The following is a 16,638-nucleotide window of genomic DNA, read 5'->3' on the forward strand; positions in this document are numbered from 1 at the left end:
TGCCATCAATCCTGGTCCCTGCTGGGCGGCAGGAGGGGGAGCCGGCAGCTGGCAGCGGGCACAGGCCCCGCCGGGCGGGCACCACGGCTTGGGCTGCGTGACCTCCTCCCGCGCCATCGGCACCTTCGTGGCTGGCGGCAGCGCTGGAGGGGTCTGGGGCTGGATCCTGCCCAGGCCAGGGCGGCCGTGGCTGGTCCCCCCGGCACCGCCAGCAGCGCGGCCCCACGCGCCTCCTCTCCTCTCCTCTCCTCTCCTCTCCTCTCCTCTCCTCTCCTCTCCTCTCCTCTCCTCTCCTCTCCTCTCCTCTCCTCTCCTCTCCTCTCCTCTCCTCTCCTCTCCTCTCCTCTCCTCTCCTCTCCTCTCCTCTCCTCTCCTCTCCTCTCCTCTCCCCTCCCCTCCCCTCCCCTCCCCTCCCCTCCCCTCCTCTCCTCCCTCCCTGCCCGAGGAGCATTGCTGGCTGCTCCCGTGTGCTGCGGAGAGCTGGGCTGCCACGTGAGGATGAGGATGGGGATGGGGAGATGTCAGACCCTTCCCGGGGCCGTCCCTGCTCGGCCAGCACCGCGCTGCACACACCTGGAGCGGCTCTCGCCCCGCCGGGGCAAGCGGCTCTGACCCACGCGGGCAGCGCAGGGACACGACGCCAGCCCAAAACAATTTTGGTAAAAGCGATGCTGGAAATGGCAAGTGCTGTGCTTGTCTGTAGCTTTTAATCTTTCTTCCGACCTCATAAAAAATCTACTTGTGTTGAGATTTTAAATTCACTTCTTAAATCACCCACTACAGGCTTCACACCGTATTAATTTCTCCTCAAGCAAATGAGTTTGGTGTTTGCTCCTTTCCAGTACCACCACTGCCAGAGCGCAGGGGAGGATGCACGCCATGTCTGCCCCTGCTCAGACCTGCAGCCCGCGCCCTCGCCCTGCGCCCGCTCAGCCCGTGCACGTCCCTGCGTGCAATGCTCACCCTGCTCAGCCCGTGCACGTCCCTGCGTGCAATGCTCACCCTGCGCCCGCTCAGCCCGTGCACGTCCCTGCGTGCAATGCTCGCCCTGCTCAGCCCGTGCACGTCCCTGCGTGCAATGCTCACCCTGCTCAGCCCGTGCACGTCCCTGCGTGCAATGCTCACCCTGCGCCCGCTCAGCCCGTGCATGGCCCCTGCCTTTGCCCACCCCGTGCATGCCCCCTACACACAAACACGCACCCTTGCACACGCTCGCCCCCGTGCACGCTCACCCCCCACGCACAGCACACACAGCACCTTTGAAGGGATCCCATGTCCTGCAGCTCAGGGGGCATCTGAGCAGGACGGCCACCGCCGCCTGTTCCCAGGAGGAGGAGGAAGACTCAGAGCTGGAGACGAAGGCCGGAGGAGGCTGGCACGGGGCAGGAGCACCCAGCCGGGCTCCACGGAGGCGGCAGTGGGCTCGCCTGGGCACACGGCTCCTGCGCCCGCAGGCCCCCGGCCACCCCCAGCACCCCCGGCAGGTCCCTGCAGCTGCACAGCCCCCCGGCACCTGGCCCTTCCCGCCGTGCCGCATCGGGGCCGCAGCCGTGCCGGGGTGGCCGGGCAGAGCAGCGCCGGGACGCACGGCACCGCTGCAGCTGGAGCAAACGAGCTTTCAGCCGAGCTCGCCGGCACGGTGCCATCCATTTGGAGGTGATTGCTGCCGGGGTGAGGCATGGTCAGCTCGCCTCATTATTGTGCAAATTGCTGGGAATGCAAATCTGGGTGCACCTGGGGAAAAATGTATTAACAATATTACTCCTGATTAAGGTCGCAGGGCACTTTCCGCTTGTTCAGTGAAGCCTGGGCTCCTTTTCCTCTTTTGAATCTAATGGTTGGGTTATTTTTATATCTGTGGCTGTAGGGTCCTTAGGAGATGTTTTATCAGGCGCTTTCAAACCATGCTCCTGCAGTCTCTTGACAAGATCCTGCCGGCAGCACCGGCTGCCCTCCTCCGGGCGCGGGATCAGAGACGGCGCTGGAGCCCGCCGGGGCGTTGGCCGAGCCCCGGGGTTTACCCTGAAAACGGCCTGGCCGTGCCGTGCCGCGGGAGGAGCCGCGGGGACAACCCTGCTGCCGCCACCGCCAGCTCTGCCCGCTCCCCACCCGCGGGGCAGCCACCGCAGGAGGGGACGGGGCTCCACCGTCCAGCTCTGCTGGTGCGGGAGGAAGGGGCCGCCGGGGCCGAGCACCAACATCGCGCGGCAGCTCCCGCGCTGGCTGAGGCAGCCCTCGTGCACGGCGGGAAATCACCACGGTGGACGCCGGCCCCCCTCCCGGTGTGGGACAGCTCACAGCTCCTCCAGCCCCAAAACCCGCCCGCCTTTCCCCATCCCAAAGCTTGAACCTCCCGAGGCGGGAGCTCCGCCAGCCAGGCACTGCCAGCCCTCGCGTGGGCACGGCACGGCACGGCACGGCACGGCACGGGGCTGCTGTGGGTCCCGTCCCCTGGCAGGCAGGGACTGGCCATGGGGCAGGCAGGGAGAGCTCGTGATCTGCTTAATGGGCCTGAGCAGGGTGCCAACGCACCGCTGATTTATTGCCAAGGAAACGCTTAATTTAGGCAATGTATTTAAAGGAACTAATTAGAATTTTATTAATATTTATGGACCTTATGGAGAAGCTGATAGTCGCTATTTGAGAGTATTAACTGTTATCTTATACTGGGCAGGACCATGGTGTTTGGAGGCAACTTTAATTGCGTTGAAAGCAGTCGAGATCTCGCCAGAAGCCGGTGACAGCAGCCTGCCCGACGCTGCACATCCAAACCGCGTTTGCAGTGCTAATGAATATCCACCGGAATTAATAACCCTGCCCACGTGGTCCTCCCCCCCGAGTGGCCGAGCATCCCTCCGAGCATCCCTCCGACGAGGGACGGGCGCAGCCGCCCGCTCGGGGCCGTGCTGCGGGCGATGCGGGGCCGGGGGAGCCGGAGGCCCTCCCCCCAGCCCCCCGGAGCAGCCGCGCGGTCCCCACGCCCAACGCGACGATCCCAGTCCTGCCGCCACCGGTGCTGCCATCCATCCGGCCCGGAGAATGGGGCCAGGAGGGGCCCGGCGGCAGGCGGCCCAGCAGCCCCTGGCTCATCCATAACCGGTTCCCTGCCCGCGCCCGACCTCTCGCTATAGCAAAGTTCACATCAATTTTCGGTCCCCTCATTTGTCTGTAAACCATGAAGAAAAATCACCACCGTCTGCCCGCATCAGGCCGCCGCGGTGATGTATGGCTGTAATAAAAACCCCATTTTGGGAGGCCGCCTTCCCCGTGCCGCCAGCCGACGCGCCGTGCGTGGCTGTGCCGCCGGCCAGGCTGTGCCGTGTGGCACGGGGCCGGGGCTGTGCCTGCGGGCAGCCATGGCCACCCCAGCCCCGGGCCCCCCGCGCCTCAGTCTCGGCCTCCCGCAGCCGGCGGTTACGGATTGGAGCCATTAGAGCAGTTACGGAGCAGCAGCCTCTGCGGCGGAGTTCAGGAGCCGGTGCCGCTAACCCCCAAGAGCCGGATGGTGGGGGACGGCCTGGCGGGGGGCCAAGCCGGGGGACAGCCCCGGGGCCACGCTCTGCAGCCCTGCCCGAGCTCCCCACGCAGCGGTCGCAGCCCCCACCGGCTCCAGGAACAGGGTGCTGGGGACGGGGTGCTGGGGACGGGGTACTGGGGACGGGGTGCTGGGGACGGGGTGCTGGGGATGGGGTGCTGGGGACGGGGTGCCGCCCCCGTGCCTGCTCCACGTGGGGACTTTCATCTCGGCAGCCAGCAGCAGCCGTGGCACCAGCTCGGGGCCGAGCGGGAGCAGGTGGGGAGGGAGCTGAATAATAAATTGGCACTTTCAGGAGGTTTTCATCTTCTCTGTTTCAAGTTCCTCGCTGTCTCTGCCTGCAGAGCTCGCCAGCGGCCACGGGCAGTGGCGTGTGGGGAGGGAGCATGCATGGCACCATCCGGCTGCCGCAGGTTTGACGCAAAAACCCGCTCCCCCGGAGCAAACGCCGCTTCTGAGGCACTCCTGCCTCCCAGCCCCCAGCTCCCCAGGCCTGTCCCCGGGCGGCCGGGGGCACCGAGGCATTGCTGGGGTGGGTGGGCATCACCCGCCAGTTCGGCCCCAGCTGCCCTGCGCTGCCCGGAGCGATGCCCGGAGCGAGGGCTCTCCTGCAGCCGCTCCGTGATTCATCGCCTCCGTGCCCGGCCGCTGTCGCACCAGACACAGGAGGGAGGCAGTGCCGAGCTCGGACCCAGCGCAGCCCCTGCTCTGTCCACCCCCCAGGCTGAGGGTCCCCATGGTGGCAGGCAGAGAATGGGGTGTCACCGCTGCGGGACGGCCGTGGAGGTGCCGCTGTCCCGGGGCACACCAGGGTACTCTGTGCCCTCGCTCAGCCCTCCCGGGAACGTCCCCAGCGTCCGTGGGCAGCGCACTCATCCACCGCCTGCTCCCCTCTCTGGGTTCTCATTAATTAGCAAATTAATAAGATGGTATCAGCGCTGACGGGAGGTGTTTCTGGGGAAGACCTGCAGGTCCCTGGCTCGCAGCTGGCGGTACCCGGCGGGGACGGTGCCACCCCCGTGGGAGCTGCTCCTGCACCGGCCCCAGCCCCGGCTGCACCCTGCGCCCACACCGAGACCAGGACGAGCTCCGGGCGGCAGCGGGAACGCGGCAGCTCCCAGGACGGGCACCAAGCTTGGGATGGCACCAAGCAGGGAAGGACACGAGCCCTGGGCCCCCCCAGAGCCCAGCTGGTGGCAGGAGCGGAGGCTGGCACGGGGACAGGCACCCGCGCCCCGTCCCACCCCATCACGGCAGCATGACCCCCGTCCCCCGGCCGTGCTCTCCTCAGGGACCGAGCTGGGAGCGAGCAGCTGCAGTCGCTCGGCCAGGGCAGTGCCGCGGGGCCGTCCCCGCAGAGCCCCCGCGGACCAGGGAAGGGCCGTGTCCGGGAGGGACGTTTCCCACCAGGGCCGGTGCCGGCCGGCTCTGCGCAGCCGTGCGAGGTGCCGGGGCCCCCGCGCCAGCCGCCCGCGGGGGGGGCCGGGCTGAGGGCCGAGAGCGAGGGGCCGGCCGGGGCCACCCGCCACCGCGAGCAAGCCCCTGCACCGCGTGCCGGGCACGGGGTCCCCGGGCTTAGCCAGGGCGTGGGCTCGCAGCTCGTGGACGCAGCCGGGAAGGGAAGCAGGAAGGTGCTGGGCAGCACGTGGAGCCGCTGGCACCACGGGTCAGGCAAGACAGCGGAGACTGGGCTGCTGCAAGCCAGGCGTCCTGGCGGCTTTATTGCATGGGGCAGAGCATGGTTGCCGGCATGGCTGCCGGCCCCACGGAGGGGCCCAAGCCCCGCTGCTGCCTCCTCCTCGGGATCACTCCTTGGCTCTCCCTGGGGGACAAAAGGGGATGGTGAGGAGGGGGGTGCAGGCAGGGCGGGGGAGCGGGGGGAGGCAGCGGGGTGCTGGCGCTGGGGAGCAGAGCTGGCCCTGGACCGGCTGCTGCACTCACCCCCGGTGCGTTCAGCCCCCCCAGCATCTGCCCCCCTGCCTGCATCCCAGGGACGTGGCACAGCCAGGAGCAGCTCTGGTGGTTCCGTTGTTGGGCGGAGATACAACCGCTGTGCCAGGGAAGCCGAGCAGCCGCAGCGGCTGCTTAACCACCAACGGCCCCAACCTCCCATGGAAACGAGTGTCACAACCGGGCGAGCGCCCACACGGTGCCGGGCCCCCCCACCCTGCCGGTGGCCCGCAGGGGCCACCGCAGCTCCGCCAGCCGCCTGCTCTCCCAAATGCACACCCTGTGCCAAACGCATTCAGCAGAGATGTGGGAAAGCAAATTGCAAGAGCAGGCTTGTCCCCCCGCCTGTGCAGGCCGAGCGCCTCGGCGGTCAGGTTTCCTACTCTGATAATCAGGCTGCAAAATTATGATTACTGACACCGCTGCCTGGTTCTGACCAAAGGCAACGCCAGCTCCCAGGACGGAGCTGCGAGCTGGTGAAATCACCCAGCAGAAATGCCGAGAGGCCCCCACGCCGTCTGCCGGAGCGATGTGGGATGCTGCCGCTCTCCCTGCGGCGGGGAGGCCGCCCTCGCTCCGCGGGGAGGTACAGCAGACCCCGCGGGTCCGGCTGCCCAGCTGCAGGCAGCGCAGCTCTGCGCTCCCACCCCCCTGCCCGGGCAGGGGCAGCCCAGTCTGGCCCAGTGCAGCCCCTCCTCTCACCCGGTTGCTGGCAGGCCTGCTGGCACTCCTCCACCGTCCCAAAGTTGTTGGGGTTCCCGCCGCAGCCGCTGTAGATGAACGGCTGGCAGGTCCCCGAGGCAGAGTTGTAGGCGTAGCGGCGGAAGCGTCCCTGGCACGGGCCGCTCACGGGCGGGAGGTGACAGATGTCACCCGAGGACACGGGGCTGCTGGAGACAGCAAGACCCATCCAGTGGCCCCAGCCAGCGGGCAGGAGCGGGACCGTGGTACGTCTGCCCGGAGGCAGGCAGCCGCGGCCGCAGCCCGTGAAGCAGCACTTCTCGGAGCGGGGACAGTCGGTGTCATCGATGCAGGAGCTGTTGCAGGGGGCGAAGGTCTGCAGCACCTTTCTCTTGGGGCAGACGCCCGGTTTGGCTGCAGGCGAGAGAGGAGACCGGCTCTCACTCGGGGTCTGTCCTGGCTGCAGCCCCCTCCCACTGAGCCCCCCGGCCGCCCTTACCTGGCACCGGCTGCACGCAGCGGATGTGGCAGCCCATGCTGCAGCACTTTGCGTTGCCTCGGCACTCGCTGTCGCTTCTGCACTCCGCCAGGCAGATGGTCACCGTGCCAGGGTCCGGCCGCGGGCAGAAGCCCCTCTTTTCTGGGGGTGCACAGCAGGGTCAGACCCCCACCGCCCAGCCCACCCCCGGGGTGCCCAGCCCCGGGTCCTGCAGGCCAGGGGCAACGGGCACCCCGACCCCCTACTCCAGAGGGGCCGAGAGCGGGGCGTGGGTGCGGGGGCCACCCACGCCGGCCCTCGTGGGTGACGCAGCCCACCGTGTTGGGAAGAGCCCGGACCCGGCACGTCCCGTCCGCACGCCAGGACCCCCCAGGCTGGGGGCCCCGCTCCCCGAGGTGGAGCTGCTGGGGGGACCGCTCACCTCCTATGGGCAGCCGGCACTCCCACCCGCAGCCGGTGCTGCAGCAGCGCTCGCTGCCCGGGCAGTCCCCGTCGGAGGAGCAGAAGTTGCCGCAGGGCTTCGGGGGGATCCTGCTGGGCGCGGGGCACTCGCCGTGCTTCCCTGGGAGGGCGGCAGGGGGTTACGGTGGGCGGACGGGGCCCCCCGGCCCGGGCAGGGGAGGGGCCGCCCGGGGGGGGGGGGGGGGGGTGAGGCGGGCCGGGGGACGCCGGGCCGGGGGACGCGGCCCCGGGGGGCCCGGCCCCGCCGCTCGGGCGCGGGCTCTGCGGCGGCGGGGAGCGGGGGCCGGGCAGGGCGGCCCGGCGGGATGTCCCGGCTCGGAGCCCGTGGCCGCACACCCCCCCCCGCCCCCAGCGCAGCCCGGCACGGGGCGAGCGGACTCCGGGGACACCGGGGCGGCGGCGGGGAGCGGGGCCGCGCCCGGAGCGCGCCCCCGGGCCGGGGCTCACCTGGCAGGCGGCGGCCCGAGGCCGCCCGGGGGGGGCCGGGGGGGCCCGGGGGGGCCAGCAGCAGCAGCAGCAGCAGCCCCAGCTTCATGGCGCTGCCCCCGGGCCGCCCCCGGCCGCTTAAGTACAGCCCGGGAGCCCCGGGCCCGGCCGGGCTGGCTCCGCGCCCCACTCCGGTCTCCGCCTCCGGGGACGGGGACGGGGCCGGCGCTCCCGGGGCCCGGCGGAGCCCGGCGGAGCCCGGCCCCGCTCCCGGCCCGGCCCGGCCCGGCCCGCTCTGACGGAGCAACAGCCTCCTCTGCCGGCCCCGCCGGGTGCTGCGCCGGGCTCGGGCCCGCAGCCCACGGAGCCCACGGAGCCCACGGAGCCGCGAGACACCGCAGGCGGGGGCGCAGGCAGAGCTGCGCGGCACCGGCACCGGCGCGGCACAGCAGGGAGGGGGCTGCAGGCAGGGAAGGGGCAGCAGGCAGGGAGGGGGCTGCAGGCAGGGAGGGGGCTGCAGGCAGGGAAGGGGCTGCAGGCAGGGAGGGGGCAGCAGGCAGGGAGGGGGCTGCAGGCAGGGAAGGGGCTGCAGGCAGGGAGGGGGCTGCAGGCAGGGAGGGGGCAGCAGGCAGGGAGGGGGCTGCACAGGCCAGGGTCATCATTCCCCACGGCTGGGGCACGGCAGCAGCAGGACACGCCAGGCTTCGCACCGGCTGTGCCGGCAGGACTTGAACACCCATCATTCACGGCACGCAGCTACGTGCCGTAACACGCTATGGGTGTGAGGCAGCCGGGAGAGGAAGGGCACGAGGCCGAAGCCCCGCAGAGCCACCAGTGCCGGCCGAAGGACCTGCTCGGGAGGGGCTGGCGACTCCCTGCACCGCCACCATGGCACTGCGGCACGAGCCATGGCGGGGCAGGTGTCACTCAGAGGGACCCCGTGCACATAAACCAAGGACGGGACTGCTTTCGCAGCCCCTGGTTTTCTTGCTAAAGGTTCCCTCCATTCAGACCCAGCGTTTCTGTAGCAACAAGTGCATTCGGCCACTTGGAGCCGGGATGACGCAAACAGGAATTTCCAAGTGGGGAAATAGGATCGTTGAGCTGTAAAACCCCGTATGAGACCGCAGAGGTCACGTCGGCCTCAGCACAAAGACGCTTCCAGCCAGGCTGGCCTTGCGACAAACCCCCAGGCAGGGAGTGTCCTCCCCCGCACACCGGGACCCCGGCCGAGGCCTCTCTCCCCAACTCCAGCTCCGGCAGAGGACCAGCCCCTTCCCCCAGCCCCTCGAAAACCCAGGTCCTGCCGCTCTCTGCCCACCCCGGCCACGGGCTGCCCCCTCCGCCGTGCCTTGCTGCAGCCCTGCCAGCCCCCACCTGCGCCCGGCGAGCCATGCTGCCTCTGCCCGACCCGCCGGCAGCGCCTGCCTGTGCACTTTGCCATTCGGTGGGACACGGCAAGCTGTGGTGGCATGGCCGCAATTCAGCAGCGAGAGGTGCCGCAGCGCAGAGCCGGCAGGGACGCGCGCAGCCTGGCTGTGTCCCCGCACCGCATGGGATGGTGAGGAGGGAGCAAAGGTCCTGCTCGACGGAGTCTCGGGGCACGGCAGCGGCAACGCCGTGGGGTCTCCGCAGGCACGGAGCACACCTCGCCCTCGGCATGGTCAACCTTTGCACACTTGGCTGTGCCGGGCTCCCTGTGACCTCCCGGCACTGTTAACCTTGGGCTTCCCCACCCCGTCCAGGCCCGCCTCACGCCGGTCCCGGTGCGCAGCGAGGTGAAAGGCAGCCCCCGTGCTGACCCCGCCAGAGCACCCGTCTGCCGTGACACGTCTGCAGCCGGCCGACGTGACGGCACCCAGCCGCCTGCCTGTCCCCGCAGAGGAATGGTGCTCGGTGCACGGCGCGGGGCAGCGGGTGCGCCCAGCCTGGCACGTCACACAGGCTTCCCATGCTCCTCTCCCCCCGAGGCCACGCTCGCCCGTGGGGACCCAGCCGGCTGTCACCCACAGCTCCGCAGGCAGACGCAGCAGGACGTGGGACCAGGCCGGGGCCGGGGCAGGCAGGCGCCAGGTCTCCGGGGTGGGCATGGCCGGGGACTGACCCCCAGCTCTCTGTCCCAGAACGTCCCCATGCCACGCCGCCAGGATGGCCACCACCCCAGGGAGCATCCTCCTGCTCAGTCCCCTCTGGGTTCCTGTCCCATAAACTCGTCTAATCGCTTGTCACACCTGGGCAGCGCTTGACGTGCAGCAACGAGCCCCACAGCTCGGTGAAGAGACCGCCCGCCCTCCGCCCCTCACCTGCGGGTCTCCCCGGCGCGCCCAGGTCCTGCAGCTGCGGGAAGAAACTCCCGTCCGCACTCTCCGGGCCACTCTGGATGTACCAGCCTCCCTCCTGTCCCCGCTGTCTCCTCTTTTCCAAGCCAGAGAGCTCCAGCCCCTTCCTCTGGGCTCCCCGTGGCCACCGGGGTGGCCCCGGCCCATGGCCACGTCTCCGTTTGCCCCAGGAAGGGTGCTGTTGGGTGCTGATGTCCCTGCCCTGGCTGCTGCCTGGCTGCTGGGGCTGGGATGGGGCCGTGGTAAATGATTTCTCAGGCAACAACACGTTGTGGGGCTGTCGCTGCCTCGGGCACAACTGTGAAACGCAGCCAGAGTTTCGGCACCCGAAGGTTATGTGCGTTATATGCCCCTCCCCAGACCCGCGTGGATATAAACCCCCACCGACCCGCACTGGCCATCCGGCACCCGCGGGGAGCGCCATGAAGACCACCGGCATTTTGCTCGTGGGCATCCTCGCCCTGTGTGCCCAGCTGCAGCCGGCCGCCATGGCTGCCGGGGGCACGGGTGAGTGCTCGGGGGGCACGGGGCGGCTACGTCCCACCGGCTCCGGGGCGCTGCGGGGCTGGCTCGGGCTGGGGGTCCCGCGTGGGACGAGCAGGTAAGACCGATCACACCGGTACCGAGCCCGGCGCTTCCCCGGCCCTAGGGCACCTCACGCACCACTGCCAAGCCAAGAGGCTCCAGCTCTGCAGCGTGGAGAGGGACCGCCAAGGTCTGCGCCGTGCGGGCGGGCGGGGTGGGTCGGCGGCAGCAGCAGGACGCGGCAGCGCGGTGGGAGCCCTCCTGCCCACAAGGTGCACCGGCCTTTGGCTGCCAGCCGGTTGCACGACGGGGCCCAAAGGGGTCAGACAATTCCCTGGGCGTCAGCCCACGCACACGGCGCGGGGACCCTGAGCTGCCGCCTGCCGGGGCCCGATGTCTCCCAGAGGAAGGGGTGTCCCTCTCTATCGCTGTCCCCTGCTTTCCCCGCTCTGTGCCGGCAGCGGGAGGCCGGCTATCCGCCGGGGGCACCTTGCCTGGCCCAGCAACGCTCCCCTTTTAATCATTGACTGCCCTCCCTCGGTGGGCAGGGAGACGTGACTCCAGCACCTTTTCTGCTGCCACGAAGGAGCCACGGTCACCCGCGGGGCTTGGGCGCAGCCAGCGTGACCGGGCTCAGCGGTGGCGGGCACTGCCACCCAGGGATGCAGCAGGGAAGAGCCTCTGGAGTCTGGCTTGGGGCTGCTGATCCCACGTCCTCAGCCAGGATCCTCCCCCGGGACGTGCCTTGGCATGGGGACGGCTACCTGCGGCCGTGCCAGCAGACCCCGGTGCTCCCCACGGCCGTCCTCGGCCTCTGTCGAGGAAGCGCCTGGCAGAGCCAGGGTGGGGACGGCAGCATCCCGAATGCCGTGCATTGGGGACGGGAGCCAAAGCGTTTCTGTCTCCCAGAAAGCGATGCCGGCTGCATGGGCCGGAGCCCGGCACAGCCGCTGGCTCTGCCGCCAGCACGTTCAGTCCCTCTCCAGCTGCTCCGGCTGGCTGGGGGCAGCTCCAGCTGGATCGGCTGCTCGGCAGCCAGCCGGGCACGCCGGGGCCAAGGCACAGCCTTGGGCAAACCCACCGACACCCACGCTGCTCCCCACAGCTCTCGCCTTCCTCTGCCGTTTCCCCCTTGTCCCCTGCCACGAGCCCATTTCTGGGCTCCCGTCTGCTCCCATCCAGCTGCTCCGGCACAGCCCGGCTGCTGGCATCCGCGCTCGCGGCCTCCCAGCTCCAGCTGCTCGCTGCCAGCACCAAGGACATCCCGCACGCTGGGGCAGAGCAATTACAGGGTCAGACCATGGCAATGACTCTCAAAGGCAAGCGCCACCGGCAGTGCCGGCGCAGGAGCAGCAGCTCAGTCGTGGTGGGACGCCGGGGCAGCCCCTGCCCTGGCAGCGGGGACGGCGCCGCTGGGTGGGCAGCGTCGGACCGGCAGCAGCACCGCTGCTCCAGGAAAGCCATCGCTGGGCGCGGGTGGGCTCTGTCCCCGTGCAGCACAGGCAGGGACGGTGCGGGTCCCTCGCCTCCATCCTGGAGGGCAGCACTCGCACCGCCCGGCCGACGCTCATGCCTGCAGTGGCCACGTTACCACCCCCATCCTGCCCCGGCCACCGGAGCAGCATGCCCCGGCCCTGGCGCGGGGACCACTGGGCTGCGACACTGCCAGCTTTATCCAGGGAGTCCCGGCGTCAGCCCGGGGCTGCGAACACCAGCCCAGCCCAGCCCAGTTCCCCGAAGCGCTGTCCCCAGTGGGGCCCAGCCACGCAGGCGCGGCGGGAGCATCCCGGCCAGCCCGAGCGCGGCCAGGTCCTGGCAGCTCCCAACGCCCAGCCACCACGCGCCCCAGCCCGGAGGGCGCGGGGACGAGGACTGCCCTGCCGCTCTCCCTGCCGCCCCGGGCCTGCGCCCCGTCCCCACGCGTCGGCTCCCGCTGCCGACGGCGGTGAAGCGCAGAGCGGCAGCTGGGCAGGCGGCTGGGCCGTCCGCGCCGGCTCCTGTTACTACATAAACACCCGCGGCGGGGAGGGGACCGCAGGCAAAGGCAAACAGTTCCTGGTTTACTGCCGCTCTGCTCCGTGCCGCGTTGTTGACTGTGGGGTTAAATTACCTGGAGACGGACCCCGGCAGAGCGGACGCCGGCTCGTGACTCGGGGCAGGGACCGTGTCCCCCACCCCACGCGCCCCTGCCCCACGGGGGGCTGCCCCGGAGCCTCTGCCAGCAACGAGGGCACACCGTCACCAGAGACGGGGCAGGTCTCACCCTCCTCCCCGCGCAGGAGAGGCTCAGCCTGCGACCGTGCCCAGGATGGGGCCCAGAGAGCCGGGGTGCTCTGGGATTGCCTCCCAGCAGAGGGGTCCAGCCCGTGCCCCCCAGCCAGGCAGCACCGGCACCGCGCGCGGGGACCCGCGTCGCGATGGCAGCCAAACGACCCAACACGTTGAGCCGAAACCGGGAGCTGCGAGCAAAGGGGCCGGGGTCCTTGGGGCCCCCCCGGCGCAGAGCTGAGCGGCTCCCCTTCTGTCAGCAGCCCCAGAGGAACTGAAGCCACTGCCGACAGCGCCCGCGGAGGAGACGGGAACTGGCGGAGCGGCAAACGCTGATGGGAGCATGGTAGCCACGCTGGGTGATCCAGGCCCCTTGGCTAGCTGGGCCTATCCAAACAAGCCCCGGCTCGGCGCTGCCAGGCGCTGCGAGGCACCCCGGCCTGCCGGAGGGCGGCACACGTGCCGCGGGAGGGGTATCCCGGACAGCCGCCGGGCCGAGGGGGTCTGGGGTCGTACGGCCCCCGGCACCGCCATGCCCCAGAGCAGCAGGCGCGCGGGCAGAGCGTGCTGGCGGCTCGCTCCCCACCAGCCACTCGCCCGACCGGCGCTGCCGGCCCGTCCGGGCCGCATCCCCGGGGCTGTTGGAGGCTGCGAGGATGGCGGGGGCCACGGGACGAGGCTGCGGCCAGGCAGGAGCTCCCGAGGCTGCCAGGGAGGCGCGGGGAAGCCCCAGGACGGGCGCCTGCCCCGGGCGCAGGCAGCCTGGAGGGCCCTTCAGCCGAGGAGAGAAAGCGGAGGAGAGCGAGGGGCCAGAGAAGGAGCCGGGCGAGCGGCAGCCGCAGGCCCCGGCCGTGCCGCTGGCTCGTCCCGGCCTCTGGGCACCGGCGGCCCAGGCCAGGGGCTCCGCTCGAGCTCACGACCGCGGCCGGGGCGGTGGCAGGGATGGATCGTGCCCCGTCCCCGGCGCACCCACGCCTGCCACGCGCCGCGCCGGCGGTACCAGCCGCATCCCCGCAGCCTCCGGCGGCCAAGCCCCGCACGGGGCCGTGGCAGCGCCGCGCCCCGGCTGCCTCGGGGGCCGAGGCCGGCCAGGGTCCGGCGTGCAGCGCACGGGGCCGCGGCCGGCGGCGCTCGGCTGCTCTTCCTGCCAGGCAAGTTTTCGGTGCGGCCGCCCGGTCTCCTCGAGGCTCCCCCTTCCTGGTCGGCAGCCAGCAGCGGCAGATACCTGATACTCGGGTTGTGCAAGCGCGAAGGGGGAGCCTGGCCCTGCCCGGCCCTTGGAGCCACCCGGAAGGCCGAGCCCTCCCGCCCGCCGGCCCCACCTGGAGAGGAGCTTAAAGGCCGGCCGGGCGGCCCCGCAGGCGCAGCACCGGCTCCCGCACCATGCCCAAGGCCCGCAGCGTGCTCGTCCTGGCGGGGCTCCTGGCTCTCTGGGCAGAGCTGCCTCCAGCATCCGCCCAGAATGTCACCAGTGAGTATGAGCGCACGGCACGGCGTGGCGTGGCTCGGCACGCCCCAGCCGAGCAGCCGGCATCGCTCCCGGCCCCGGGGACTGCTGGGGTGGGGGCCGGGGCCAAGAGCCAGCCGGCGCCCGGCGCGGCTGGGCTCGCCAGCATCCCTGGACCCAGCCCTGGGGCTGGCGGCAGCATCTCCCGCCTCAGGACGGCAGCCCTCGCCCTGCCGCGGGGCCAGCAGCTCCGGCGCCCACCCACGCCCTCCGCCTTTGCCTTGCAGCGAAAGCCGGCGTGTGCCCGGACCCGGCGACGGAAGCAGTGAACTGCACGGTGGGGTGCCAGTCCGATGGCGACTGTGAGAGCACCCTCAAGTGCTGCCCGGCGGCCTGCGGCAAGGCCTGCCAGAAGCCCGACGGTAACGCTCCCTCCCGCCCCCGGCCCCGCCGCCCGCAGCCGGCCCCGCTGCTGCGAGCCGACAGCCCGTCCCAGCCGGCGGCACCGGTGCTCCGGGGCGCGGTAGCGGCCACGGGCCTGGGCGCCCCTTGCGCGTCTGGCTGCGGCGCGGTGATCGGGGGCTGCGCGGGGAGCCCGGTGGGGTCAGGGCGTGCTCCGGCGGGGCGGCCTCCCGGCGTGGTGCTCCCTCCACCCGCGCTCGCCCCTTCCTCCTCCCAGCGACACGGGGGTCGAGCAGACGCCTCCGAACGACGCTGAGGCCAGTGCAGAGGGCAGGGGCCCGCGCTGCTCCCCCGCGCAGCCCTCGCTGCCTGCTCAGCCTCGCCTGCCCGGGACGTGGGCACCGTCCTGCCTCCCAACCCCGCGCCTGGGACGAGTCTCCCAGTGGCATCGCCCCCGGCCCTGCGCCGAACACGGCCCCACGGCCACCTGGCTGAGTACGCTCACTGCGCCGGTCCTGCCGGAGAGCAGCTCTGGTAGGCAGGTGCGGGATTTGGGATCTCCAGCCGCAAACACGTGGATGTGAACCGGAGTCTCCGGTAGCTCCATCGCCGCCTGCAAGGACAGAGCTGGCCCGGCCGTGCCGCAGCGGAGGACGGCACGGTGCAGAGCCAGGAGCCCAGTGCCGGTGGCAGGCAGCGGCAGGCAGTGGGACAGCAGGGCGGGGGTCCCGCGCAGCCGGGGCACAGGCTGTCTGGGGGGCACGTGCCCCCCACCGAGGCCTGAGCTGAGCCCACGCGCCACGAGCGCACGGCCAGGGCTGTCCACAGCGGCTGTGGGGGAAAGCGGGGCTGAGGCTGCCATCAGGGCCACGTGCCGCGGCTGCGCGTCCTGTGCCGGCCACGCACCCCCGAGCAGGAGGCTGAGCACAGGGACCGCGGGGGACGACCGTGCCATGTGGTCTCCCATGTTGTGTCCCCATCGGGTCAGGCTGCCGGGAGCGCCGGTGGGCAGAGCTGTGGGGTGGGGGAGCCACCGGCCGGCACAGGGGTCCCTCCTCCGCGGCAGCCACGGGCCAGGGCCATGCCCGTGGCTCCAGGAGCTGCAGGGCCGGCCCTGCCCCTCGTGCCGGGGCCGACAGGTCTCAGGCCGTGTCCCTTCGCCTTTGCAGAGAAGCCCGGCACGTGCCCGCCCGTCAGTCCGGGGATCCCCATGCTGGGCGTCTGCACGAACCAGTGCAAGACGGACTCCAACTGCTCCGGGAGCCAAAAGTGCTGCAGGAACGGCTGCGGCAAGGTCTCCTGCGTGACGCCCCTCCACTGAGGTCAGTGGGGCACCCGCCGGCCCCGGGGATCCCACAGCACCCGCAGCACAGCACCCGCACGCCCGTCCCACTCACGGCTCTCTGCTCCCTTTGCAGGCGCAGCCACCTCCTGCCAGCCCGGCCACAGGGAAGCTGCTGCCCGACGCCAGTCCCGCATGCCCAGGCCCCGAACCGTGCCCCCCCGGCCAGGCCACGCTCCCAGCTCAGAGCCTTCAGCCTCAGCTTCCTCTCCGGGGTCCCCTGCTTGGGGTGCGCTGCAGCCCCCCGCACTCTCACCAATAAAGCAGCCTCTCCCTGCCGTGCTTGTGGCTGCCTCTCCGTCCCGCCGCGCTCCCCGCCGGGCAGCCACTCTGCCTGCTCCCGGCCACATCCTCCCGGCCACTGAGAGCTGCCGCCGGTGCTGGGGTCACCTGGAAGGGCTGCACCCGACAAGCACCGGCACCGACTGGCTGCACCGTGTCTCCGAGGGTCCCCAGCCTGTGCTGCTGCCCGGGGCTGCCCCACGGAGGGGACGGGGAAGCTGCCGGCGTGTGCTGTCGCACAAGCATCGCCCAAACCCCCTCCTGCCCCGCGCGCTCCCAGCCCGGCAGCGGCACGTCGCCCATGGCAGGAGCCCGAAGGAGCCATGCGCAGTGAAGCCCACCTGCCCCTGCCCCGTGCCTGCCCCTGTCCCGTCCCTCCCCTGCCTGCTCAGAGCTGAGCCCCGCTCCTGCTCCTGCCCCGGTCTCCCCGGCACCTCCTGCTCCCTGCCGGGCTCCTGGCGCCCCGGCCCTCCCCACCCG

At 71.2% G+C, this 16,638-nt stretch overlaps 2 protein-coding genes across 2 annotated transcripts; one reads left to right on the forward strand and one right to left on the reverse strand.

Annotated features, from left to right (window-relative positions):
• Window positions 1-5,290: 5,290 nt before the first annotated feature.
• On the reverse strand, window positions 5,291-7,800 carry WFDC3 (WAP four-disulfide core domain 3). Its single transcript, XM_075517054.1, has 5 exons — window positions 7,575-7,800; window positions 7,087-7,227; window positions 6,666-6,806; window positions 6,188-6,580; window positions 5,291-5,357 (listed from the first exon to the last, which is right to left on the reverse strand). The coding sequence occupies exons 1-5, from the start codon at window positions 7,660-7,662 to the stop codon at window positions 5,341-5,343; spliced, it is 780 nt and encodes a 259-aa protein (XP_075373169.1). The 5' UTR covers window positions 7,663-7,800; the 3' UTR covers window positions 5,291-5,340.
• Window positions 7,801-13,967: 6,167 nt separating this feature from the next.
• Window positions 13,968-16,154, forward strand: LOC142417069 (WAP four-disulfide core domain protein 2-like). Its single transcript, XM_075517383.1, has 4 exons — window positions 13,968-14,156; window positions 14,420-14,554; window positions 15,704-15,856; window positions 15,953-16,154. Exons 1-3 carry the CDS (start codon window positions 14,069-14,071, stop codon window positions 15,853-15,855), a joined length of 375 nt encoding a protein of 124 aa, XP_075373498.1. The 5' UTR covers window positions 13,968-14,068; the 3' UTR covers window position 15,856; window positions 15,953-16,154.
• The last annotated feature ends 484 nt before the right edge of the window (window positions 16,155-16,638 follow it).

This window comes from Mycteria americana, chromosome 14 (assembly GCF_035582795.1).
Source record: "Mycteria americana isolate JAX WOST 10 ecotype Jacksonville Zoo and Gardens chromosome 14, USCA_MyAme_1.0, whole genome shotgun sequence".
In the NCBI taxonomy this organism is placed as follows: Eukaryota; Metazoa; Chordata; class Aves; order Ciconiiformes; family Ciconiidae; genus Mycteria; species Mycteria americana.

Bases quoted from the DNA above. Each gene is read 5' to 3' on its own strand.
- WFDC3 (XM_075517054.1), bottom strand. From the start codon at position 7,662: ATGAAGCTGGGGCTGCTGCTGCTGCTGCTGCTGGCCCCCCCGGGCCCC. The intron at 6,807-7,086 runs GTGAGCGGTCCC...GTGCACCCCCAG, and splicing joins GTGCCGGCTGCCCATAGGAG to AAAAGAGGGGCTTCTGCCCG. The intron at 6,581-6,665 runs GTAAGGGCGGCC...TCTCGCCTGCAG, and splicing joins CTGCGTGCAGCCGGTGCCAG to CCAAACCGGGCGTCTGCCCC.
- LOC142417069 (XM_075517383.1), top strand. From the start codon at position 14,069: ATGCCCAAGGCCCGCAGCGTGCTCGTCCTGGCGGGGCTCCTGGCTCTC. The intron at 14,157-14,419 runs GTGAGTATGAGC...TTTGCCTTGCAG, and splicing joins ATCCGCCCAGAATGTCACCA to CGAAAGCCGGCGTGTGCCCG. The intron at 14,555-15,703 runs GTAACGCTCCCT...TCGCCTTTGCAG, and splicing joins GGCCTGCCAGAAGCCCGACG to AGAAGCCCGGCACGTGCCCG.